The 26,079-nt window shown below is 42.6% G+C and overlaps 1 protein-coding gene across 1 annotated transcript; it reads left to right on the top strand.

Moving 5' to 3' along the window:
• Positions 1–6,912: 6,912 nt before the first annotated feature.
• On the top strand, positions 6,913–9,506 carry LOC119362289 (60S ribosomal protein L19-1-like). The gene is made up of 6 exons (XM_037627487.1): positions 6,913–7,093; positions 8,256–8,378; positions 8,465–8,778; positions 9,082–9,137; positions 9,226–9,255; positions 9,300–9,506. Coding segments are annotated over exons 1-6 (636 nt in total). The 5' UTR covers positions 6,913–6,981; the 3' UTR covers positions 9,301–9,506.
• Positions 9,507–26,079: the final 16,573 nt, after the last annotated feature.

Genomic DNA, 26,079 nt, shown 5'->3' with positions numbered 1-26,079 from the left:
TTAGTGAGGAAGTTAATGATGATGATCATGAAACTTCAGATCAATTTACTACCGAACCTCCTAGGTCAACTAGAGTACGTTCCGCACCAGAGTGGTCCGGTAATCCGGTTCTGGAAGTCATGTTACTAGACCATGACGAACCTACAAACTATGAGGAAGCGATGATGAGCCCAGATTCCACGAAATGGCTTGAGGGCATGAAATCTGAGATGGGATCCATGTATGAGAACAAAGTGTGGACTTTGGTGGATTTGCCCGATGATCGGCAGACCATAGAAAATAAATGGATCTTCAAGAGGAAGACAAACGATGATAGTAGTGTTACTATCTACAAAGCTCGACTTGTTGCGAAAGATTTTCGACAAGTTCAAGGAGTTGACTATGATGAGACTTTATCAACCGTAGCGATGCTTAAATCCGTCCGAATCATGTTAGCAGTTGCCATATTTTATGAAATCTGGCATATGGATGTCAAAACTGCATTCCTGGATAGATTTCTGGAAGAAGAGTTGTATATGATACAACCAGAAGGTTTTGTCGATCCAAAGTGTGCTAACAAAGTGTGCAAGCTCCAGCGCTCCATTTATGGACTGGGGCAAGCCTCTCGAAGTTGGAATATACGCTTTAATAAGTTGATCAAAGCATATAGTTTTATACAGACTTGCGGTGAAGCCTGTATTTACAAGAAAGTGAGTGGGAGCACTACAACCTTTCTGATAAGTATATGTGAATGACATATTGTCGATCAGAAATGATGTAGAATTTTTTGGAAAGCATAAAGGAGTGTTTGAAAGGAGTTTTTCAAAGAAAGACCTTGGTGAAGCTGCTTACATATTGGGCATCAAGATCTATAGAGATAGATCAAGACGCTTAATTGGACTTTCCCAAAGCACATACCTTGGTAAAGTTTTGAAGAAGTTCAAAATGGATCAGTCAAAAAAGGGTTCTTGACTGTATTACAAGGTGTAAAGTTGAGTAAGACTCAAAGCCCGACCACGACAGAAAATAGAAAAAGAATGAAAGTCATTCCCTATGCCACAGTCATATGTTCTATAAAGTATGATGTGTTGTGTACCAGACTTATTGTATACCCTGCCCTGAGTTTGGCAAGGGAGTACAATTTTGATCTAGGAGTAGATCACTGGACAACGGTCAAGATTATCCTTAGTGAGGACTAAGGAAATATTTCTCGATTAAGTGATAAAAGAGCTCGTCGTAAAGAGTTATATCGATGCAAGCTTTTACACCGATCCAGATGACTCTAAGTCTCAATCTGGATACATATTGAAAGTGGGAGAAATTAGCTAGAGTAGCTCCGTGCAGAGCATTGTAGACATAGAATATTTGCAAATTACATACGGCTCTGAAAGTGACAGACCCGCTGACTAAACTTCTCTCATGAGCAAAACATGATCACACCTTAGTACTCTTTGGGTGTTAATCACATAGCGATGTGAACTAGATTATTGACTATAGTAAACCCTTTGGGTGTTGGTCACATGACGATGTGAACTATGGGTATTAATCACATACAGATGTGAATATTGGTGTTAAATCACATGGTGATGTGAACTAGAATATTGACTCTAGTGCAAGTGGGAGACTGAAGGAAATATGCCCTAGAGGCAATAATAAAGTTGTTATTTATATTTCCTTATATCATGATAAATGTTTATTATTCATGCTAGAATTGTATTAACCGGAAACTTAGTACATGTGTGAATACATAGACAAACAGAGTGTCACTAGTATACCTCTACTTGACTAGCTCGTTAATCAAAGATGATTAAAGTTTCCTAGCCGTAGACATGAGTTGTCATTTGATGAACGGGATCACATCATTCGAGAATGATGTGATTGACTTGACCCATTTCGTTAGCTTAGCACTTGATTGTTTAGTATGTTGCTATTGCTTTCTTCATGACTTATACATGTTCCTATGACTATGAGATTATGCAAACTCCCGAATACCGGAGGAACACTTTTTGTGCTATCAAACGTCACAACATAACTGGGTGACTATAAAGATGCTCTACAGGTGTCTCCGATGGTGTTTGTTGAGTTGGCATAGATCGAGATTAGGATTTGTCACTCCGATTGTCGGAGAGGTATCTCCGGGCCCTCTCGGTAATGTACATCACTATAAGCCTTGCAATTAATGTGACTAATGAGTTAGTTGCGGGATGATGCATTACGGAACGAGTAAAGAGACTTGCCGGTAACGAGATTGAACTAGGTATTGAGATACGGACGATCGAATCTCGGGCAAGTAACATACCGATGACAAAGGGAACAACGTATGTTGTTATGCGGTTTGACTGATAAAGATCTTTGTAGAATATATGGGAGCCAATATGAGCATACAGGTTCCGCTGTTGGTTATTGACCGGAGATGAGTCTCAGTCATGTCTACATAGTTCTCGAACCCGTAGGGTCCGCACGCTTAACATTCGATGACGATTTGTATTATGAGCTATGTGATTTGATGTACCGGAGGTAGTTCAGAGTCCCGGATGAGATCATGGACATGACGAGGAGTCTCGAAATGGTCGATACGTAAAGATCGATATGTTGGAAGGCTATATTCGGACATCGGAAAGGTTCCGAGTGATTCGGGTATTATGCAAGAGTCAAGGTGATCTTCACCTTTCCCTTTTTCATTTTATCCTTTGGCAAGCGCCTCGTGTTGGAAAGATCCTGATATATATATCCAATTGAATGTAAGTTAGCATGAACTATTATTGTTGACATCACCCAAAGGTGAATACGTTGGGAGGCAACATTGTAAGCCCCTATCTTTCTCAGTGTCCGATTAAAACTCCATAACCACAAGTATTACGTGAGTGTTAGCAATTGTAGAAGACTATATAATAATTGAGTATGTGGACTTGCTGAAAAGCTCTATTCTTGACTCTTTCTGATGTTATGATAAATTGCAATTTCTTCAATGACTGAGATTATAGTTTGTTAGTTCTCAATGAAGTTTATGATCCATACTTGACATTGTGAATAGATTGTTACTTGAGCATAAGAAATCATATGACAAAATCTATATATGTTGCTGTTAGAAGAATGATCATGATGCCCTCATGTCCGTATTTTATTTTTATCGACACCTCTATCTCTAAACATGTGGACATATTTTTCGATTTCGGCTTCCGCTTGAGGACAAGCGAGGTCTAAGCTTGGGGGAGTTGATACGTCCATTTTGCATCATGCTTTTATATCAATATTTATTGCATTATGGGCTGTTATTACATGTTATGTCACAATACTTATGGCTATTCTCTCTTATTTTACAAGGTTTACCATGAAGAGGGGGGATGCCGGCAGTTGGAATTCTTGCTAGAAAAGGAGCAAATATTGGAAACCTATTCTGCACAGCTCCCAAAATCCTGAAACTCCACTGAAGTCACATTTGGAATTAATAAGAATTATTGAGCGAAGAAAATACCAGAGGGGGCCCACACCCTGGCCAGGAGGGTGGGGGGGCGCGCCCACCCCTACTGGGCACGACCTGTCTCCTGGGGCCCCTGGTGGCCCTTCGGTGCCCATCTTCTGCTATATGAAGGCTTTTACCCTGGAAAAAATCATAATCAAGCTTACGGGACGAAACTCCGCCGCCACGAGGCGGAACTTTGGCGGAACCAATCTAGGGCTCTGGCGGAGATGTTCTGCCGGGGAAACTTCCCTCCGGGAGGGGGAAATCATCACCATCGTCATCACCGACGATCCTCTCATCGGGAGGGGGTCAATCTCCATCAACATCTTCACCAGCACCATCTCCTCTCAAAACCCTAGTTCATCTCTTGTATCCAATCTTGTATCAAAACCACAAAATTGGTACCTGTGGGTTGCTAGTAGTGTTGATTACTCCTTGTAGTTGATGCTAATTGGTTTACTTGGTGGAAGATCATATGTTCAGATCCTTAATGCATATTAATACTCCTCTGATCATGAACATGAATATGCTTTGTGAGTAGTTACGTTTGTTCCCGAGGACATGGGTGAAGTCTTGCTATTAGTAGTCATGTGAATTTGGTATTCGTTCGATATTTTGATGAGATGTATGTGTCTCTCCTCTAGTGGTGTTATGTGAACGTCGAATACATGACACTTCACCATTATTTGGGTCTAGAGGAAGGCGTTGGGAAGTAATAAGTAGATGATGGGTTGCTAGAGTGATAGAAGCTTAAACTCTAGTTTATGCGTTGCTTCGTAAGGGGCTGATTTGGATCCATTAGTTTCATGCTATGGTTAGATTTACCTTAATACTTCTTTTGTAGTTGCGGATGCTTGCAATAGGGGTTCATCAGTGGGATGCTTGTCCAAGAAAGGGTAGTACCCAAGCACCGGTCCACCCACATATCAAATTATCAAAGTACCGAACGCGAATCATATGAGCGTGATGAAAACTAGCTTCACGATAATTCCCATGTGTCCTCGGGCTTTTCTCATTATAAGAAATTGTCTAGGCTTGTCCTTTGCTACAAAAAGGATTGGGCCACCTTGCTGCACTTTATTTACTTTCATTGCTTGTTACCCATTACAAATTATCTTATCACAAAACTATCTGTTACCTACAATTTCAGTGCTTGTAGAGAATACCTTACTGAAAACCGCTTGCCATTTCCTTCTGCTCCTCGTTGGGTTCGACACTCTTATTTATCGAAAGGACTACGATAGATCCCCTATACTTGTGGGTCATCATGCACCTACGCCCCCGTCGCCGGGACGCGTGTGGCTACAGCACCCCCCACTCTGCTGACCGGAGCGGGAGGCGACCAGTCGACCAACCAACACGTTCGACCGATCGATGAGACCCAAGCCCGGAGGAGCCGGTGGGCCCGACGACCCGGCGGGTCCCAGCGTCGGGATCAAGACACTGACATCAGGGTCCCGTGCCCATGTAATATTACCGTTGTAACCTGGGGGGCCAGCCTATAAGACCCCCCGGGCTCCTCCATGCAGAGGGTTAAGCATTCTACCCACACATCCATTCACGTAGAGGAAGGAGATGACCAGCTAGTTTCTCTTCCACCTCTAGCCGAATATAACTCAAGGAGCAACTCTGTACTAGTTCAGATCAACCACATCCGGCAGGAGTAGCGGTATTATCTCTCCGGAGAGCCCCGAACCTGGGTACGTCTCGTGTCTCACACTTGCGCGTACTAACCTCGCTTCCGAAGCCCACCGGCATCCATACGCAGCCCTCCAATTTTAGCCTACTCATGGCATCTGCCGTGAGATTACCACGACATTATATAGCTGCCCCAAATCCAACCGTTATGTCAAGTTTTGAACTGAGTGGTAGTATCAGTTGCATAGCTCCACCAAAGGTCCCTTCAAGTTGCAATGCAAAATCCTGAGAGGCACTATTGCTCCAATTCGTGGTAGTATCGACTATATGAAAATAGCCGGTATTATCGTAGCAATGCCGCCTTGGTGCCAGTGTCTAGGTAGTGGAAACTGGCCCCCTGTGGTAGTGGACTGGCTCTATGCTCTGTAGTGCCGCTCCTACAAAGGGAATGATACTTCCGTACCAGGGTGCGGTATTATCGGCCCACTAGCCGAGTTGTAGCATGGACAGAGCAATACTACCTCTCTAGACACCGACGGTGTTGTCTATTGAAAAATAGCCGGTACTACCATGGTGTTACTGCCTAACAATCGCTGCCAAAACAAGGAGGAATCACCTCTTCACGGTAGTAGCTCCGATACTTGGAGTGGTAGTGCCGCTCCAACATGGGAGTGGTACTGCCGCTTTAGTGCATGGTACTAATGCCCTGGGTGCGAGCAGAGTACTACTCCCGCAAGAGGAGCGATACTACCACAAAGCACAACCGTACTACCGGGTGTACAAAGACAACATCATGGTAGAATCTAAGACTCTCCTCAAAACTGAAGGGAAGGTAATGTGAGTGCAATATATGTTGTGGGTACGTGTCTGATTTCACCCACACCTTCCAAAACGGACCCCCTCTTAATAGTACATATTCCTATGACCATGGAAACAAAAACGTCGAAATCTCTGTCTTCAATCTTTTCCTTCGAGAGGGGTACCTAACCGTCTTGTGCCACTACCGAATATGCTTGTGTAGTTCAAACACACGATTAGTCCGCAAATTGTGTTGTCATAAACACCAAAATCACTTAAGGAGGGAAATGCCCTTTAAGAGGTGACACAAGGGTCGTCCGGTCACATTTACCAATCACACAATCCAATCAATTAAAACTCATTGCACAACCATAATAACCAGAAAAATAAAAACAAGATGTAGGGAGAGAAACCCATGGGTCCTTTATATATGAATCAGTCGTGGACTTTTGTAGAAGATGAAATGAGCTACTTCATCCGTCTAGGTGTATAGGGTGCGCGCATAGTTTTAGATCATCAATTTTACTAACTAAATACTATTTGTTATATATTTTTTTGCGGGAATGTCATAGGACTCGTATGTGGATGTACTTTCTAAACACATATTTTTATCACGTATAATACGTATTAACTAGTTAAATTGTTGACCTAGAACTACGCACACAAAGTACTCAAAATCTCTCTACCTCATAACTCTCCCCAAGGAAGACCATATATATAGCCACCCATTTTTCAGTCCATAAGAAAACTTGCTTCACAAGCTGGTTAGACTTCTTCTTCTTGGTCAATTAGTTTATTTGACTTCTCAAAACTTGGCCTTCACGGTGCTTTTTGGCTAAGGATAGAAGTTTCTCTAGAGACACGTGGTTTCATAGGAAAGAAAAGTCGGACATCGCTGATGACTGAACGGGCCAACCAACTACAACCGGCCGTAGGCCCAAGAGGCAGAGCGAAGCGAGCCATACAACAAAGGCCCGGCCCAACTATCGAGCCAGGGAAACCCTAATCCCCCCAGAGCTATAAGGCGCCGCCAGCGCCGCATTTCCCAAACCCTTGCGCCACAACCAGACGGCAGGTAAGGGAGGAGGAGAGCGGCGGCGAAGATGGTGTCGCTGAAGCTGCAGAAGCGCCTGGCCTCGAGCGTCCTCAAGTGCGGCAAGGGCAAGGTCTGGCTCGACCCCAATGAGGTCAACGAGATCTCCATGGCCAACTCCCGTAAGAGCCCCACCCCTATCCGCTCTCCCTCGCCGCGCGCGTGTTTCGTAGATCTGTCGCCGAGGCGGTGATCCGCGAGGTTTAGGTCGTTCGAGGCGGGTAGAGCGATGCTTGCTTGTGCTGCGCCTGCTCGCAGATCGGATGAACAGCCTCGTGTTGCCGGGATGAGTCTTCTTCGGGTATCTGAGTATCTAGACGGAAAACCACTCTTGGGTTTGATTTTGTGCTGAGCTACCGTGATAGCTATGGGACTGGGATGTGCCACTTTGATGGTGTTTCAGATAGCAGATGAATCGGCGATTCATGTAGATGCTTTGTTTATATTGAGTCTCCACGCATGCTCTCAACTTATGTTGCCTAGTTTATGCATCTTGCAGTGTATTTAGTGTTAAATTTACTGATTTGTATGCGGAAACCGCTGAATTGATAGTACGTATCCATATTGGTAAACTGCAAAACATGTACAACAAGAGTTTGAACCTAGTTTAAGAAGTCCTGCTAACCTATCCATAGTACAAGTTGAGTCATAAGGAACATCTTTTCCATTAGCCTAACCATGGTAACTACTCAAGTTATTCTACTGTTGAAGCTAATCGAGTTGCTTGTTCTAATGTTCCTTTACCTTCACATGCAATAACTTCTACTCCCTCTGTACCATAATAGTTGTCGCTGAAGTTCAGCTACTCCAGCGACAACTATTACGGTACAGAGGGAGTAATGATGAAGCTGGTTTCAGTGTTCATTTATCTTCATGTGCACTAACACAATTCACCATAGTTGGATTATACTGAACAGGTTGCTCTGTTAGCCTAAACCATGATTAACTCCCATGTAAATGTTTTTCCACTTACAGAGTAGCTGCTTTAGGTGTTACTTTACCTTTGTAATTCATGTACCAGCAGTCTTGTCTGTTAAGGTTCAGTTGTTGCTTCAGTCTGTGCATGTTAATCTCGTGGACCTAGCTCCTTATGCTGTTCCTCGGTTTGTATTAATAAATATGTAGTTCACATGCACTTCTGTGTTTGTTTGAACTCTTATTTGTGTGTACTTTGTACCTGTACTGTTGTTTCAATCCATTGGAGCTCTTCATTCTTCATTATGCTGTGTCTATTGATTCATAATTGAGCATAACTGTGATTTATTGTTTGATTAATACTTGCAGGGCAGAACATCCGAAAGCTGGTAAAGGATGGTTTCATCATCAGGAAGCCTCAGAAGATCCACTCCAGGTCTCGTGCAAGGAGGGCACATGAGGCCAAGCAGAAGGGCCGTCACTCTGGATATGGTTAGTAGCCGCAACTTTAATTGGCATGATAGTATTCATCTTTGTAGGTGTTTGTGTTGTAACCTGTGATTTGGCTCTCTGCACAGGTAAGCGTAGGGGTACCAGGGAGGCTAGGCTCCCCACCAAGATCCTGTGGATGCGGAGGATGCGCGTCCTGAGGCGCCTTCTGCGCAAGTACCGTGAGGCCAAGAAGATCGACAAGCACATGTACCATGACATGTACCTGAAGGTCAAGGGTAACATGTTCAAGAACAAGAGGGTCCTCATGGAGAGTATCCACAAGTCCAAGGCTGAGAAGGCAAGAGAGAAGACCCTCTCTGATCAGTTTGAGGCGAAGCGCGCCAAGAGCAAGGCTAGCAGGGAGAGGAAGCATGCCAGGAGGGAGGAGAGATTGGCTCAGGTAAGATGATGTTTTCACCTAGCCTGTCTATGCACTATATTGAATTCTGAAATACTTGATGTTTACACATGTTACCTGAGAAATTAGAAATCTTATTATCATCTTTTACTACCATTGTGGGGCTTGCTATACTTGGTGAAATTTGTCTGTTGATCTTAGATAACAGACCGTTCAGAGCTGGATGTTCGTGTTGAATGTAGCAAGCTATTTGTACTTGATTAAATTTTGTTACTTGCTACTGCTATCCAGCAAGGTTTTTGTTGTTAGACCAATTTGGTTGACTCGGTACTATTTGGCAAACAGGGCCCCAGAGATCATGCACCAGCACCAGTGGCTGCAGCTCCAGCTCCGGCAGCAGCGTAAGCATCTCCATCCGAAATCTTTCTCCACATAGTAATGTGTTTCGTTCCGTTTTATCTTACCTTCTCCAATTTGCATCGTTTACAGGGCACCAAAGAAGGCCAAGGCCAAGAAGTGAAGGTCTGACATGAAGCTTTAGCTTTCTGGTATTATGAAGGGTTAGCCTGATTTTGGAGCATCTGAAGTTCATAACTGTTTTCTGTGCAATATCTGTGTGCCGCGTCTGAGATACCTTAAATATCATATCGTGTTTGTTCTGTTGGATGTTTCAGAGATGCTTATGCAGAGTTTCTTTAAACATTTTGGTTCACGGAACCTAGTTTTACATATTCTGTGCGTGCAAATTTATGTACCTACTGTGTTTGTGATGGTAATTGGGCGCACAAAAAGTAGATTTACATCACAAGAAAGAATATTTTTCATCACCTGAAACTCTTTTGCTCCAGCAGATGCCCTATATTGGGCATGAATACTTTGAAACCATTGCAAACTTGATCAAGCATGCAAGACATTTGAAGTTTTGAACAACAAATCTCTATGCTTCGTCTGTGATTGCAAGTCATTCTGATACACCTTATAACTAAAAGAACAAGAACAGTGTAAAGTCAGATAATATGCCATTGATACATCGATGTATGGTTTTAACTGAACCACCAGAAGCATTTCCTGTGTATTGAAGTCAGATATATGCACATCATGCGGAAGGCATTTTATTCATATTTCCTGTGTATTGAAGTCAGATATATGTGCATCACGCGAAAGAGATATGAACAAGAATAAGAAAATCATGTCAAATGAGATGACATGTATCTTGATTCCTATAAAAAAGGAAAAAAATGTCGTTTAATGCATATCATAGGAATTTTTTAATTGAGTTTGGGCTAATGCTTTTTTCATTTTGAAATGTGAAGGATTGGTTCCTACTACATAGGCACAAGAATCCGTTCGTATAAACCAAATGGCTCCAAAGGAATGTTTCCTTCGAAAATTCTATGCTATAGAATTCATACAATCCTACAAACCAAAGGAGGGTTGAAGTGATTTGTTCTGTTCTTAGCCATGACATGGAAGTAGGGATGACACCCGTCAGGTTTGGGTACGTGTGAAGGCTTCATTCAGGCACAATCACATACCCGTACCCGATCTACACAATGAATTTGAGATTTCCCTATTTATGTATCATGCGTATTTTTTTGTCCTATACTCTCATCCTAATCACTTGTCCCCCTGAGCTGTCTACACATCCGCTCCTCGGCCTCCTGCCTCGGCACGCAGCTGTGCGACCTCTCTTGCTCGGGGTTCCGTTCCCGCACCAACGCATCTGCCTTGCCCGACGCTGGCATTGCTCCATGCGCAGATCCACTGGAAGGGGTCGTCGTGGGTGGGGATGCCATGTGCGGATCCACGGCAAGGGGTCGTCGTGGGTGGGGATAGGCCGGCGCAACGGACGGTGCTTCGTTGGGAGGAAGAAGGCAGAGGCAGGGCGAAGCACGTGTGAAGTTTGCTGATGTATTTTGTGTTTGGGCACAACCGCGCGTGATGCAAATTTGTTGGTTTAAAAGAAGGGACTATCTATTTAGCATTTGACTGATTTACAATTGGAAAACATTCAAATTTCTAGACAAATCAAATGTTGACAACTGTGTGTCCATAAACCTACGACAATTGTATGTTTGTTTGCCCAAAAAAATGGGTCGGGCTGGAAAATCTGACCTGGTTCTAATATAACTAACCAAAATAAAAAACCCACTGGATCGGTCGCCCACACTCCTTACCCTTTCCTGGAACACAAATCACCTGACAAAGAAAAAAAACTAAAATCAGAAAACAGCTGGCGACTGCGATTCCTAGGATCCTCCTTCAACTTGCATCCTACACAAGGGCCCGAACTCTACTACTCTAACCAATTCACAGATCTCACCTAACACACAGAACTAATCTGGGAGGCGCCATGGGAGAGGGGAGAGAGAAGAAGAAAGAGCAGACGCCATGGGAGAGAGGGAGAGAGAAGAGCAAAGAACAGAGAGGCATGTGAAAAGGACAAGTGCCCAGAGAGAAGCAAGGGAAAAAACAGATGCACAACACCAAGAGGCAATCCACAGGTTCAGAAAAATCTCTCAAAAATACTTGCTGACATGATGGAAGGATACTTGTTAACTTTTCTTCTCTATTTGGTTGCACAACACCTGAGAAAAACTTTCCAGAATAACTAGTGAATGTTGAACAAATGGGGAAATCATAGGATCGTTTCCGCCTCTGCAAAAGAAAAGGAGAATTACATTAAAATTACAAACAAATGAAGATACATTGGCGGGTGTCTGTTTCTCCTACTTTAGTTGAATCAAATTTAACTGCGGCTGGTCCTTGAAGAAGGTTAAAACAATAAACTTGATAATTCACCGTTGTGGTTTGCGTAGGTAAGAACCGTTCTTGCTAGAAGCCCGTAGCAACCATGTAAAACTTGCAACAACAAAATAGAGAACGTCTAACTTGCTTTTGCAGGGTATGTTGTGATGTGATATGGTCAAGACATGATGAATTATACATTATTGTATGAGATGATCATGTTTTGTAATTTATCGGCAACCGGCAGGAGCCTTATGGTTGCCTCTTTATTGTATGAAGTGCAAACGCCATGTAATTGCTTTACTTTATCGCTATGAGTTAGCAATAGTCGTAGTAGCAATAGTTGGCGAGACAATCACAACGCTACGATGGAGGTCAAGGTGTCAAGCCGGTGACAATGGAGATCATAACGATGCTTTGGAGATGGAGATCAAAAGCGCAAGATGATGATGACCATATCATGTCACATATTTTTGATTGCATTTGATGTTTATCTTTTATGCATCTTATTTTGCTTATATCGACGGTAGTATTATAAGATGATCCCTTCACTTAATTTCAAGGTAATAGTGTTCCCCCTAAAGTATGCACCATTGTGATAGTTCGTCGTTTCGAGACACCACGTGATGATCGGGTGTGATAGACTCTACGTTCACATACAACGGGTGTAAACCAGTTTTTACGCACGATGAATACTTTGGTTAGACTTGACGAGCCTAGCATGTACAGACTGAAGGAAATATGCCCTAGAGGCAATAATAAAGTTATTATTTATTTCCTTATTTCATGATAAATGTTTATTATTTATCATGAATTATATTAACCGGAAACTTAGTACATGTGTGAATACATAGACAAAACATAGTGTCCCTAGTATGCCTCTACTTGACTAGCTCGTTAATCAAAGATGGTTATGTTTCCTAACCATAGACATGTGTTGTCATTTGATGAACGAGATCACATCATTAGGAGAATGATGTGATGGACATGACCCATCCGTTAGCTTAGCATTATGATCGTTACAATTTCATTGCTACTACTCTCTTCATGACTTATACATGTTCCTCAGACTATGAGATTATGCAACTCCCGAATACTGGAGGAACACTTTGTGTGCTACCAAACGTCACAACGTAAATGGATGATTATAAATATGCTCTACAGGTGTCTCCGAAGGTGTTTGTTAGGTTGGCATAGATCGAGATTAGGATTTGTCACTCTGTGTTTCAGAGAGGTATCTCTGGGCCCTCTTGGTAATACTCATCACTATCAGCCTTGCAAGCATTGTGACTAATGAGTTAGTTGCAGGATGAAGTATTACATAATGAGTAAAGAGACTTGCTGGTAACGAGATTGAACTAGGTATGATGGTACCGACGATTGAATCTCGGGCAAGTAACATACCGATGACAAAGGGAACAACGTATGTTGTTATGCGGTTTGATCGATAAAGATCTTCATAGAATATGTAGGAGACAATATGAGCATCTAGGTTCCGCTATTGGTTATTGACCAGTGATGTGTCTCGGTCATGTCTACATAGTTCTCGAACCCGTAGGGTCCGCACGGTTAACGCTTGATGACGATTTGTATTATGAGTTATGTGATTTGATGACCGAAGTTTGTTCGGAGTCCCGGATAAGATTACAGACGTGACAAGGAGTCTCAAAATGGTTGAGACGTAAAGATCGATATATTGGAAGGCTATATTCGGACATCATAAAGGTTCCGAGTGATTCTGGTATTTTTTGGAGTACCAGAGAGTTACGGGAATTCACTGGGGGAAGTAATGGGCCTTAATGGGCCATACAGGAAAGGGGAGAAGGGCCTCAAGGGGTGGTCGCGCCCTCCCCCATGGGTTGTCCGAATTGGACTAGGAGGGGGCGGCGCCCCCTCCTTCCTTCTCCCCTCTTCCTCCTTCCCTCCTTCTCCTACTAGGAATAGGAAAGAGGAGGGGAATCCTACTTGGACTAGGGAGTCCTAGTAGGATTCCCCACACCTAGCCCCCCCTTGGGCCGGCGACCTCTTCCCTCCCCTCCTTTATATACGTGGCCAGGGGCACCCCATAGACACACTAGTTGATCTTTAGCCGTGTGCGGTGCCCCCCTCCATAGTTTTCCACCTCGGTCATATCATCGTAGTGCTTAGGTGAAGCCCTGCGCCGGTAACTTCATCATCACCTTCACCACGTCGTCGTGCTGATGGAACTCTCCCTCGGCCTGAGCTGGATCAATAGTTTGAGAGACGTCACCGAGCTGAACGTGTGCAGATCGCGGAGGTTCCATAGTTCGGTACTTGGATCGGTTGGATCGCGAAGACGTTCGACTACATCAACTGTGTTATTGAAACGCTTCCGCTTTCGGTCTACGAGGGTACATGGACACACTCTCCCCTCTCGTTGCTATGTATACCTAGATAGATCTTGCGTGATCGTAGGATTTTTTTTTGAAATTACCGCATTCCCCAACAGTGGTATCAGAGCCAGGTTTATGCGTAGATGTTATATGCACGAGTAGAACACAAAGAGTTGTGGGCGATAATAGTCATACTGCTTACCAGCATGTCATACTTTGATTCGGCGGTATTGTTGGATGAAGCGGCCCGGACCGACATTACATGACCGCGTTCATGAGACTAGTTCTACCGACGTGCTTACGCACATAGGTGGCTGGCGGGTGTCTGTTTCTCCAACTTTAGTTGAATCGAGTGTGGCTACGTCCGGTCCTTGTTGAAGGTTAAAACATGACACTTGATGAAAAATTGTTGTGGTTTTGATGCGCAGGTAAGAACGATTCTTGCTAGAAGCCCGTAGCAGCCAGGTAAAACTTGCAACAACAAAGTAGAGGACGTCTAACTTGTTTTGCAGGGCCTGCTGTGATGTGATATGGTCAAGGCATGATGCGATATAAATTGTTGTATGACATGATCATGTTTTGTAACAAAATTATCGGCAACCGGCAGGAGCCATATGGTTGTCGCTTTATTGTATGCAATGCAATCGCCATGTAATTGTTTTACTTTATCACTAAGCGGTAGCGATAGTCATAGTAACAATAGTTGGAGAGATGACAATGATGTTTCGATGGAGATCAAGGTGTCGCGCCGGTAAAGATGGAGATCATGATGATGCTTCAGTGATGGAGATCATGAACACAAGATGATGATGGCCATATCATGTCACATATTTTGATTGCATGTGATGTTTATCTTTTATGCATCTTATTTTGCTTAGTACGGCGGTAGCATTATAAGATGATCCCTTACTAAATTTCAAGGTATAAGTGTTCTCCCTGAGTATGCATCGTTGCGACAGTTCTTCGTGCTGAGACACCACGTGATGATCAGGTGTGATAGGCTCTACGTTCACATACAATGGGTGCAAGCTAGTTTTGCACACGCAGAATACTCGGGTTAAACTTGACGAGCCTAGCATATGCAGATATGGCCTCGGAACACTGGAGACCGAAAGGTCGAGCGTGAATCATATAGTAGATATGATCAACATAGAGATGTTCACCATTGAAAAATACTCCATCTCACATGATGATCGGACATGGTTTAGTTGATTTTGATCACGTGATCATTTAGATGACTGGAGGGATGTCTATCTAAGTGAGAGTTCTTAAGTAATATGATTAATTGAACTTTAATTTATCATGAACTTAGTCCTGATAGTATTCTGTAAATTATGTTGTAGACCAATAGCTCATGTTGTAGCTTCCCTATGTTTTTTATATGTTCCTAGAGAAAACTAAGTTGAAAGATGATAGTAGGAATGATGCGGACTGGGTCCGTAATCTGAGGTTTATCCTCATTGCTGCACAGAAGAATTATGTCCTTGATGCACCGCTAAGCGACAGACCTATTGCAGGAGCAGATGCAGACATTATGAACGTTTGGCTAGCTCAATATGATGACTACATGATAGTTTAGTGCACCATGCTTTACGACTAAGACCCGGGATTTCAAAAACCGTTTTGAACGCCACTGAGCATATGAGATGTTCCAAGAGCTGAAATTGGTATTTTAGACTCATGCCCGTGTCAAGAGATATGAGACCTCTGACAAGTACTTCGCCTAAAAGATGGAGGAGAATTGCTCAGCTAGTGAGCATGTGCTCAGAATGTCTGGGTACTACAATCACTCGAATCAAGTGGGAGTTAATCTTCCAGATAAGATAGTGATTGACAAAGTTCTCTAGTCGCCATAACCAAGTTACTGGAACTTCATGATGAACTATAGTATGCAAGGGATGACAAAAAAGATTCCCAAGCTCTTCGTGATGCTAAAATTGACGAAGGTAGAAATCAAGAAAGAGCATCAAGTGTTGATGATTAAACAAGACCACTAGTTTCAAGAAAAGGGCAAAGGGAAAGAAAGGGAACTTCAAGAAGAATGGCAAGCAAGTTGTCATTCCCGTGAGGAAGCCCAAAGCTGGACCTAAGCCTGAAACTGAGTGCTTCTACTACAAAGAAAATGGTCACTGGAAGTGGAACTACCCCAAATATTTGGCGGATAAGAAGGATGGCAAAGTGAACAAAGGTATATTTGATATACATATTATTGATATGTACCTTACTAGTGCTCGTAGTAATCCCTGGGTATTTGATACTTGTTCGGTTGTTAAGATTAGTAAATCGAAACAGGAGTTATAGAATAAATAGAGACTAGTTGAGGATGAAGTGACGATGTGTGTTGGAAGTGGTTCCAAGATTGATATGATCATCATCGAGCACTCCCTATACTTTCAGGATTAGTGTTAAACCTAAATAAATGTTATTTGGTGTTTGCTTTGAGCATGAATATGATTAGACCATGTTAATTGCGATATGATTATTCATTTAAGACAGAGAATAATTGTTATTCTGTTTACATGAATAAAACCTTCTATGGTCATACACCCAATGTTTATGGTTTATGGAATCTTGATCGTGGTAATACACATATTCATAGTATTGATGCCAAAAGATGCAAAGTTGATAATGATAGTGCAACTTATTTGTGGCACTGCCGTTTGGGTCATATTGGTGTAAAGCACATGAAGAAACTCCATGCTGATGGACTTTTGGAATCACTTGATTATGAATCACTTGGTGCTAGCGAACCGTGCCTCATGGGCAAGATGACTAAAACTCCGTTCTCCAGAACAATGGAACGAGCTACTGACTTATTGGAAATAATACATACTGATGTATGCGGTCGAATGAGTATTGATGTTCATGGCGGGTATTGTTATTTTCTGACCTTCACAGATGATTTCAGTAGATATGGGTATATCTACTTAACGAAACACAAGTCTGAAACATTTGAAAAGTTCAAAGAATTTCAGAGTGAAGTGGAGAATCATCTTAAGAAGAAAATAAAGTTTCTACAATCTGATCGTGGAGGAGAATATTTGAGTTACGAGTTTGGCCTTCATTTAAAACAATGTGGAATAGTTTCATGGCTCACGCCACCTGGAACACCACAACGTAATGGTGTGTCCGAACATCGTAACCGCACTTTATTGGATATGGTGCGATCTATGATGTCTCTTACCAATTTACCATTATCGTTTTTGGGTTATGCATTAGAGACAGCTGCATTCACGTTAAACAGGGCACCATCGAAATCCGTTGAGATGACGCCTTATGAACCATGGTTTGGCAAGAAACCAAAGTTGTCATTTCTTAAAGTTTGGGGCTGCGATGCTTATGTGAAAAAGCTTCAACCTAATAAGTTCGAACCCAAATAGGAGAAATGTATCTTCGTAGGATACCCAAAAGAAACTGTTGGTTACACATTCTATCACAGATCCGAAGGAAAGATATTCATTGCTAAGAATGGATCCTTTCCAGAGAAGGACTTTTCTGTCGAAAGAAGTGAGTGGGAGGAAAGTAGAACTTGATGAGGTAATTGTACCTTCTCCCGAATTAGAAAGTAGTTCATCACAGAAATCTGTTCCAGTGATTCCTATACCAATTAGTGAGGAAGCTAATGATGATGATCATGAAACTTTAGATCAAGTTACTACCAAACCTCGTAGGTCAACCAGAGTACGATCCACACCAGAGTGGTATGGTAATCCTATTCTGGAAGTCATGTTACTAGACCACGATGAACCTACGAACTATGAGGAAGAGATGATGAGCCCAGATTCCGCAAAATGGCTTAAGGCCATGAAATCTGAGATGGGATCCATGTATGAGGACAAAGTGTGGACTTTGGTGGACTTGCCCGATGATCGGCAAGCCATTAAGAATAAATGGGTCTTCAAGAGGAAGACGAACACTGATAGTAGTGTTGCTATCTACAAAGCTTGACTTGTCGCAAAAGGTTTTCGACAAGTTCAAGGAGTTGACTACGATGAGACTTTCTCTCCCGTGGCAATGCTTAAGTTGCCATATTTTATGAAATCAGGCAGATGGATGTCAAAACTGCATTCCTGAATAGATTTCTGAAAGAAGAGTTGTATATGATGCAACCAGAAGGTTTTGTCGATCAAAGGGTGCTAACAAAGTGTGCAAGCTCTAGCAATCCATTTATGGACTGGTGCAAGCCTCTCGAGTTGGAATAAACGCTTTGATAGTGTGATAAAAGCATATGGTTTTATACAGACTTTTGGAGAAGCCTGTATTTACAAGAAAGTGAATGAGAGCTTTGTAACATTTCTGATATTATATGTGGATGCCATATTGTTGATTGGAAATGATATAGAATTTCTGGATATCATAAAGGGATACCTGAATAAGAGTTTTTCTATGAAATACCTTGGAGAAGCTGCTTAGATATTGGGCATCAAGATCTATATAGATAGATCAAGACGCTTGATAAGATTTTTCAATGAGTATATACCTTGACATGTTTTTGAAAGAGTTCAAAATGGATCAGTCAAAGTAGGAGTTCTTTTTTGTATTACAAGGTGTAAAATTGAGTAAGACTCAAAGCCCGACCATGGCAGAAGATAGAAAGAGAATGAAAGTCATTCCCTATGCTTCAGTCATAGGTTCTATAAAGTATGCTATGTTGTCTACCACACCTATTGTGTATCTTTCCTTAAGTTTGGCAATGGGGTACAATAGTGATCTAGAAGTAGATCATTGGATAGCGGTCAAAATTATCCTTAATGAGGACTAAGGAAATGTTTCTCGGTTATGGGGTGATAAAGAGTTCATTGTAAAGAGTTACGTCGATGCAAGCTTTTACACCGATCCAGATGACTCTAAGTCTCAATCTGGATACATATTGAAAGTGGGAGCAAATATCTAGAGTAGCTCCATGTAGAGCATTGTAGACATAGAATATTTGCAAAATACATACGGCTCTCAATGTGACAGAACAGTTGACTAAACTTCCCTCATAAGCAAAACATGATCACACCTTAGTAATCTTTGGGTGTTAATCACATAGCAATGTGAACTAGATTATTGACTCTAGTAAACCCTTTGGTTATTGGTCACATGGCGATGTGAACTATAGGTGTTAATCACATACAGATGTGAACTATTGATGTTAAATCACATGGTGATGTAAACTAGATTATTGACTCTAGTGCAAGAGAGAGACTGAAGGAAATATGCCCTAGAGGCAATAATAAAGTTATTATTTATTTCCTTATTTCATGATAAATGTTTATTATTTATGCTAGAATTGTATTATGAGTTATGTGAATTGATGACCGAAGTTTGTTCAGAGTCCCGGATAAGATCACGGACGTGGCGAGGAGTTTCTAAATGGCCGAGACGTAAAGATCGATATATTGGAAGGCTATATTCGGACATCAGAAAGGTTCCGAGTGATTCGGGTATTTTTCAGAGTACCGGAGAGTTACGGGAATTCACCGGGGGAAGTAATGGGCCTTAATGGGCCATACAGGAAAGGAGAAAGGGCCTCAAGGGGTGGCCGCGCGCCCCCCCATGGGCTGGTCCGAATTGGAATAGGAGGGCGGCGCCCCCCTCCTTCCTTCTCCCCTCTTCCTCCTTCCCTCCTTCTCCTACTAGGAATAGGTAAGAGGAGGGGAATCCTACTTGGACTGGGGAGTCCTAGTAGGATTCCCCACACCTGGCGCGCCCCCCTTGGGCCGGCCACCTCTTCCCTCCCCTCCTTTATATACGTGGCCAAGGGGCACCCCATAGACACACAAGTTGATCTTTAGTCGTGTGTGATGCCCCCTCCATAGTTTTCCACCTCGGTCATATCGTCGTAGTGCTTAGGCGAAGCCCTGCGCCGGTAACTTCATCATCACCGTCACCATGGCATCGTGCTGACGGAACTCTCCCTCGTCCTCAGCTGGATCCAGAGTTCGAGGGACGTCACCGAGCTGAACGTGTGCAGATCGCTGAGGTGCCGTACGTTCGGTACTTGGATCGGTTCGATCACGAAGACGTTCGACTACATCAACTGCGTTATTGAAACACTTCCGCTTTCGGTCTACGAGGGTACGTGGACACACTCTCCCCTCTCATTGCTATGCATCACCTAAATAGATCTTGCGTGATCGTAGGATTTTTTTTGAAATTACCACATTTCCCAACACAGACATGGCCTCGGAACACTAGAGACCGAAAGGTCGAACATGAGTCATATAGTGGATATGATCAACATGTGATGTTCACCACTGAAAGCTACTCCATCCCACATGATGATCAGACATGATTTAGTCGATATGGATCATGTTTCACTTAGACAACTTGAGGGATGTTGATTTAAGTGGGAGTTCTTTAGTATTTGATTAATTGAACTTAATTTATCATGAACTTAGTCATATAGTTTTTTGCATATCTATGTTGTAGATCAATGTCCCATACTACCGTTCCGTTGAATTTTAATGCGTTCCTAGAGAAAGCTAAGTTGAAAGATGATGGTAGCAACTACACGGACTGGGTCCGTAACTTGAGGATTATCCTCATTGCTGCACAGAAGAATTATGTCCTTGATGCACCGCTAGGTGACAGACCTGCTGCAGGAGCAGATGGTGATGTTTTGAACGTCTGGCAAGCTCGATCTGATGACTACTCAATAGTTCAGTGTGCCATGCTTTACGGCCTTGAACCAGGACTTCAAAGACGTTTTGAATGTCATGGAGCATATGAGATGTTCCAAGAGCTGAAATGGATATTTCAAGCAAATGCCCGGTTTGAGAGATATGAAGTCTCCAACAAGTTCTATAGCTGTAAGATGGAGGAGAATAGTTCTATTAGTGAACATACTCGGAATGTCTGGGTACCACAACCACTTGACTCAGCTGGGAATCAATCTTCCAGTTGAGAGTGTTATTGACAGAGTTCTTTAGTCACTTCCACCAAGCTTCAAAGGCTTTGTGATGAACTATAATATGCAAGGGATGGAGTAAGACAATTCCCGAGCTCTTCGCGATGCTGAAATCAGCGGAGGTAGAAATCAAGAAAGACCATCAAGTGTTGATGGTTAACAAGACCACCAGTTTCAAGAAGAAGGGAAAGGGAAAGAAGGGGAACTTCAAGAAGAATGGCAAGCAAGTTGCCACTCCCGCGAAGAAACCCAAGTCTGGACCTAAGCCCGAGACTGAGTGCTTTTACTACAAAGGGAATGGTCACTGGAAGCGGAACTGCCCCAAGTATCTGGCGGATAAGAAGGATGGCAAAATGAACAAAGGTATATATATATTTGATATACATGTTATTAATGTGTTTCTTACTAGTCCTCGAAGTAGCGCGTGGGTATTAGATACTGGTTCGGTTGCTCATATTTGTAAGTTGAAACAGGAGCTGCGGATTAAACAAAGACTGCATAAGGACAAGGTGATGACGCGTGTTAGGAATGGTTCGAAAGTTGATGTGATCGCCATCGGGAGCTACCTCTACATCTACCTTCAGGATTAGTTTTAGACCTAAATAATTGTTATTTGGTGCATGCGTTGAGCATGAACATTATATCTGGATCTTGTTTAATGCGTGATGTTTATTCATTTAAGTCAGAGAATAATGGTTGTTCTATTTATATGAGTAATATCTTTTATGTTCTTGCACCCTTGAGGAATGGTCTATTCTTATTGAATCTTGATAGTAGTGATACACATATTCATAATATTGATGCCAAAAGATGCAAAGTTAATGATGATAGTGCAACATATTTGTGGCACTGCCGTTTAGGTCATATTGGTGTAAAGCGCATGAAGAAACTCCATGCTTACGAACTTTTGGAATCACTTGATTATGAATCATTTGATACTTGCGAACCATGCCTCATGGGCAAGATGACTAAAACTCCTTTCTCCGGAACAATGGAGCGTGCTAATGACTTGTTGGAAGTTATACATACCGATGTATGCGGTCCGATGAGTGTTGAAGCACACGACGGGTATCGTTATTTTCCGACCTTCACAAATGATTTGAGTAGGTATGGTTATATCTACATAATGAAACACAAGTCTGAAACATTTGAAAAGTTCAAAGAATTTCAGAGTGAAGTAGAGAATCATTGTAACAAGAAAATAAAGTTTCTACGATCTGATCGCGGAGGCGAATAATTGAGTTACGAGTTTGGCCTCCATTTGAAACAATGTGGAATAGTTTCATAGCTCATGCAACCTGGAACACCATAGCGTAATGGTGTGTCCGAACGTCGTAACCGTACTTTATTTGATATGGTGCGATCTATGATGTCTCTTACTGATTTTCCTTTATCATTTTGGGGTTATGCATTAGAGACAGTTGCATTCACGTTATATAGGGGACCATCTAAATCCGTTGAGACGACATCGTATGAACTATGGTTTGGAAATAAACCTAAGCTATCATTTCCTAAAGTTTGGGGATGTGATGCTTATGTCAAAAGGCTTCAACTAGATAAGCTCAAACCCAAAGTGGAGAAGTGCGTCTTCATAGGATACCCGAAAGAAACTATTGGGTATACCTTCTACCACGGATCCGAAGGCAAAATCTTTGTTGCTAAGAATGGGTCCTTTCTAGAGAAGGGGTTTCTCTCGACAGAAGTGAGTGGGAGGAAAGTAGAACTTGATGAGGTAATTTTACCTCCACTCAAATTGGAAAGTAGTACATCAGAGAAAATAGTTCCCCTGATGCCTACACCTAATAGAGTGGAAGCTAATGATGATGATCATGAAACTTCAGATCAAGTTACTACTGGACCTCGTAGGTCAAACAGAACATGAACCGCACCAGAGTGGTACGGTAATCCTGTCCTGGAAGTTATGTTGTTGGACAACGATGAACCTACGAACTATGAAGAAGCGATGACAAGCCCAGATTCCGACAAATGGCTCAAAGCCATGAAATCTGAGATAGGATCCATGTATGAGAACAAAGTGTGGACTTTGGTGGAATTGCCCGATGATCGGCAAGCCATTGAGAATAAATGGATCTTCAAGAGGAAGACACATGCTGACGGTAACATTACTGTCTACACAGCATGACTTGTCGCAAAAGGTTTTCGACAAGTTCAAGGGGTTGACTATGATGAGACCTTCTCACCCGTAGTGATGCTTAAGTCTTCCCGAGTCATGTTAGCAATTGCCGCATTTTATGATTATGAAATTTGGCAAATGGACGTCAAAACTGCATTCCTTAATGGATTTCTTAAAGAAGAGTTGTATATAGTGCAACCAGAAGGTTTGCTCGATCCTAAAGATGCTAACAAAGTGTGCAAGCTCTAGTGATCCATCTATGGACTGGTGCAAGCATCTCGGAGTTGGAATTTACGCTTTGATGAGGTTATCAAAGCATTTGGTTTTATACAGACTTTTGGTGAAGCCTGTATTTACAAGAAAGTGAGTGGGAGCTCTGTAGAAATTCTGATATTATATGTGGATGACATATTATTGATAGGAAATGATATAGAATTTCTGGATAGCATAAAAGGATACTTGAATAAGAATTTTCCAATGAAAGACCTCGGTGAAGCTGCTTACATATTAGGCATCAAGATCTATAGAGATAGATCGAGACGCTTAATTGGACTTTCACAAAGCACATACCTTGATAATGTTTTGAAGAAGTTCAAAATGGACCAGTCAAAGAAAGGGTTCTTTCCTGTGTTACAAGGTGTGAAATTGAGTAAGACTAAAAGTCCGACCACGGCAGAAGATAAATAGAAAATGAAAGTCATTCCCTATGCCTCAGACGTAGGTTCTATTATGTATGCCATGCTGTGTACCAGACCTGATGTGTGCCCTGCCATGTTTGGCAGGGAGGTACAAAAGTAATCCACGAGTGGATCACTGGACGGCGGTCAAGAATATCCTGAAGTACCTGAAAAGGACCAAGGATATGTTTCTCATTTATGGAGGTGAATAAGAGCTCGTCGTAAAGGGTTACATCGATGCTAGCTTTAACACAGATCCGGATGACTCTAAGTCACAAACCGGATACGTATTTTTATTAATTGGTGGAGCTGTCAGTTGGTGCAGTTCTAAACAGAGCGTCGTGGTGGAATCTACGTGTGAAGCGGAATACATTGCGGCTTCGGAAGCATCACATGAGGGAGTCTGGATGAAGGAGTTCATATCCGATCTAGGTGTAATACCTAGTGCATCGAGTCCAATGAAAATCTTTTGTGACAATACTGGAGCAATTGCAATAGCAAAGGAGCCTAGATTTCACAAGAGAACCAAGCACATCAAACGGCGCTTCAACTCCATTCGTGATTACGTCAAGGATGGAGACATAGAAATTTGCAAAGTACACACGGATCTGAATGTGGCAGCCCCATTGACTAAACCTCTTTCAAGGGCAAAACATGATCAACACCAAGACTCTATGGGTGTTCGATTCATTACTATGTAATCTAGATTATTGACTCTAGTGCAAGTGGGATACTGAAGGAAATATGCCCTAGAGGCAATAATAAAGCTGTTATTTTATATTTCCTTATGTCATGATAAATGTTTATTATTCATGCTAGAATTTTATTAACCGGAAACTTGATACATGTGTGGATACATAGACAAAACATCGTGTCCCTAGTAAGCCTCTACTAGACTAGCTTGTTAATCAAAGATGGTTAAGTTTCCTAGCCATGGACATGAGTTGTCATTTGATAACGGGATCATATCATTTGGAGAATGATGTGATGGACAAGACCCATCCGTTAGCTTAGCATATTGATCGTTTTAGTTTATTTGCTACTGCTTCCATAATCTCAAATACATGTTCTTTAGACCATGAGATCATGCAACTCCCGGTCACCGGAGGAATGCCTTGTGTGCTATCAAACATCACAACGTAACTGGGTGATTATAAAGATGCTCTACAGGTATCTCCGAAGGTGTCTGTTGGGTTGGTGTGAATCAAGATTGGGATTTGTCACTCCGAGTTTCAGAGAGGTATCTCTTGGCCCTCTCGGTAATACACATCATAAGAAGCCTTGCAAGAAAAGTGACTAGGTCACAGGATAATGTATTATGGAACGAGTAAAGAGACTTGCCAGTAACGAGATTGAACTAGGTCTGTAGATACCTACGATCGAATCTCGGGCAAGTAACATATCGATGGACAAAAAGAACTGCGTATGTTGTCATAACGGTTCGACCGATAAAGATCTTCGTAGAATATGTAGGAGCCAATATGAGCATCCAGGTTCCACTATTGGTTATTGATCGGAGATTCATCTCCATCATGTCTACATAGTTCCCGAACCCGTAGGTTCCGCACGCTTAACGTTCGATGGCAATATAGTGTTATATGAGTTATATGATTGGTGATTGAATGTTGTTCGGAGTCCCGGATGATATCACGGACATGACGAGGAGTCTCGAAATGGTTGAGAGGTAAAGAATTGTTGGGGAACGTAGCATGCGATTTCAAAAAATTTCCTACGATCACGCAAGATCTATATAGGAGATGCATTGCAACGAGGGGGATAGAGTGTGTCCAAGTACCCTCATAGACCGAAAGCGGAAGCGTTAGATTAACGCGGTTGATGTAGTCGTACTCTTCGCAATCCGATCAGGATCCAACCGATCTAGTACCAAACACACGGCACCTCCAAGTTCTGCACACATTCAGCGTGATGACGTCCCTCGAGCTCTTGATCCAGTAGAGGGTCGAGGAAGTAGATGAGTTCCGTCAGTACGACGACATGGTGACGGTGATGGTGATGTGATCCATGCAGCGCTTCGCCTAAGCACAATGACAATATGACCGGAGGCGTAAACTGTGGAGGGGGGCGCCACACACGACTAGGAACAATTATTGTGTACTAGAGGTGCCCCCTCTGTATATAAAGGAGGGAGGGAGATGAGGCCGTCCAGGGGGCATGCGCCAAGGGGAGAGGAGTCCTACTAGGACTCCAAGTCCTAGTAGGATTCGGCCCCCCTCTTTTACTTTTACCGGAAGGGGAAAGGGGGAAGGAGAGGGAGAGGAAGATGGAAAGGGGGGGTGAGGCCCCCTCCCCTACTCCAATTTGGCCTCCTTCCATGGGGGGCACCCCTAGTGGGCTGGCTAGCCTCCCTCCTACGGCCCATGTGGCCCATAACTTTCCCCGAGGGGTTCCGGTAACCCCTCCAGTACTTTGATATGTACCCGATACATTTCGGAACACTCTGGTGTCCGAATACAACCTTCAAATATATCAATCTTTATCTCTCGACCATTTCGAGACTCCTCGTCAAGTCCGTGA

This window comes from Triticum dicoccoides, chromosome 2B (assembly GCF_002162155.2).
Source record: "Triticum dicoccoides isolate Atlit2015 ecotype Zavitan chromosome 2B, WEW_v2.0, whole genome shotgun sequence".
Taxonomy (NCBI): domain Eukaryota; kingdom Viridiplantae; phylum Streptophyta; class Magnoliopsida; order Poales; family Poaceae; genus Triticum; species Triticum dicoccoides.
Note: the sequence above shows the minus strand (reverse complement) of the source record. Positions and strands in the feature narration are given on the sequence as shown.

Bases quoted from the DNA above. Each gene is read 5' to 3' on its own strand.
- LOC119362289 (XM_037627487.1), top strand. From the start codon at position 6,982: ATGGTGTCGCTGAAGCTGCAGAAGCGCCTGGCCTCGAGCGTCCTCAAG. The intron at 7,094-8,255 runs GTAAGAGCCCCA...TAATACTTGCAG, and splicing joins GATCTCCATGGCCAACTCCC to GGCAGAACATCCGAAAGCTG. The intron at 9,138-9,225 runs GTAAGCATCTCC...CATCGTTTACAG, and splicing joins GCTCCAGCTCCGGCAGCAGC to GGCACCAAAGAAGGCCAAGG.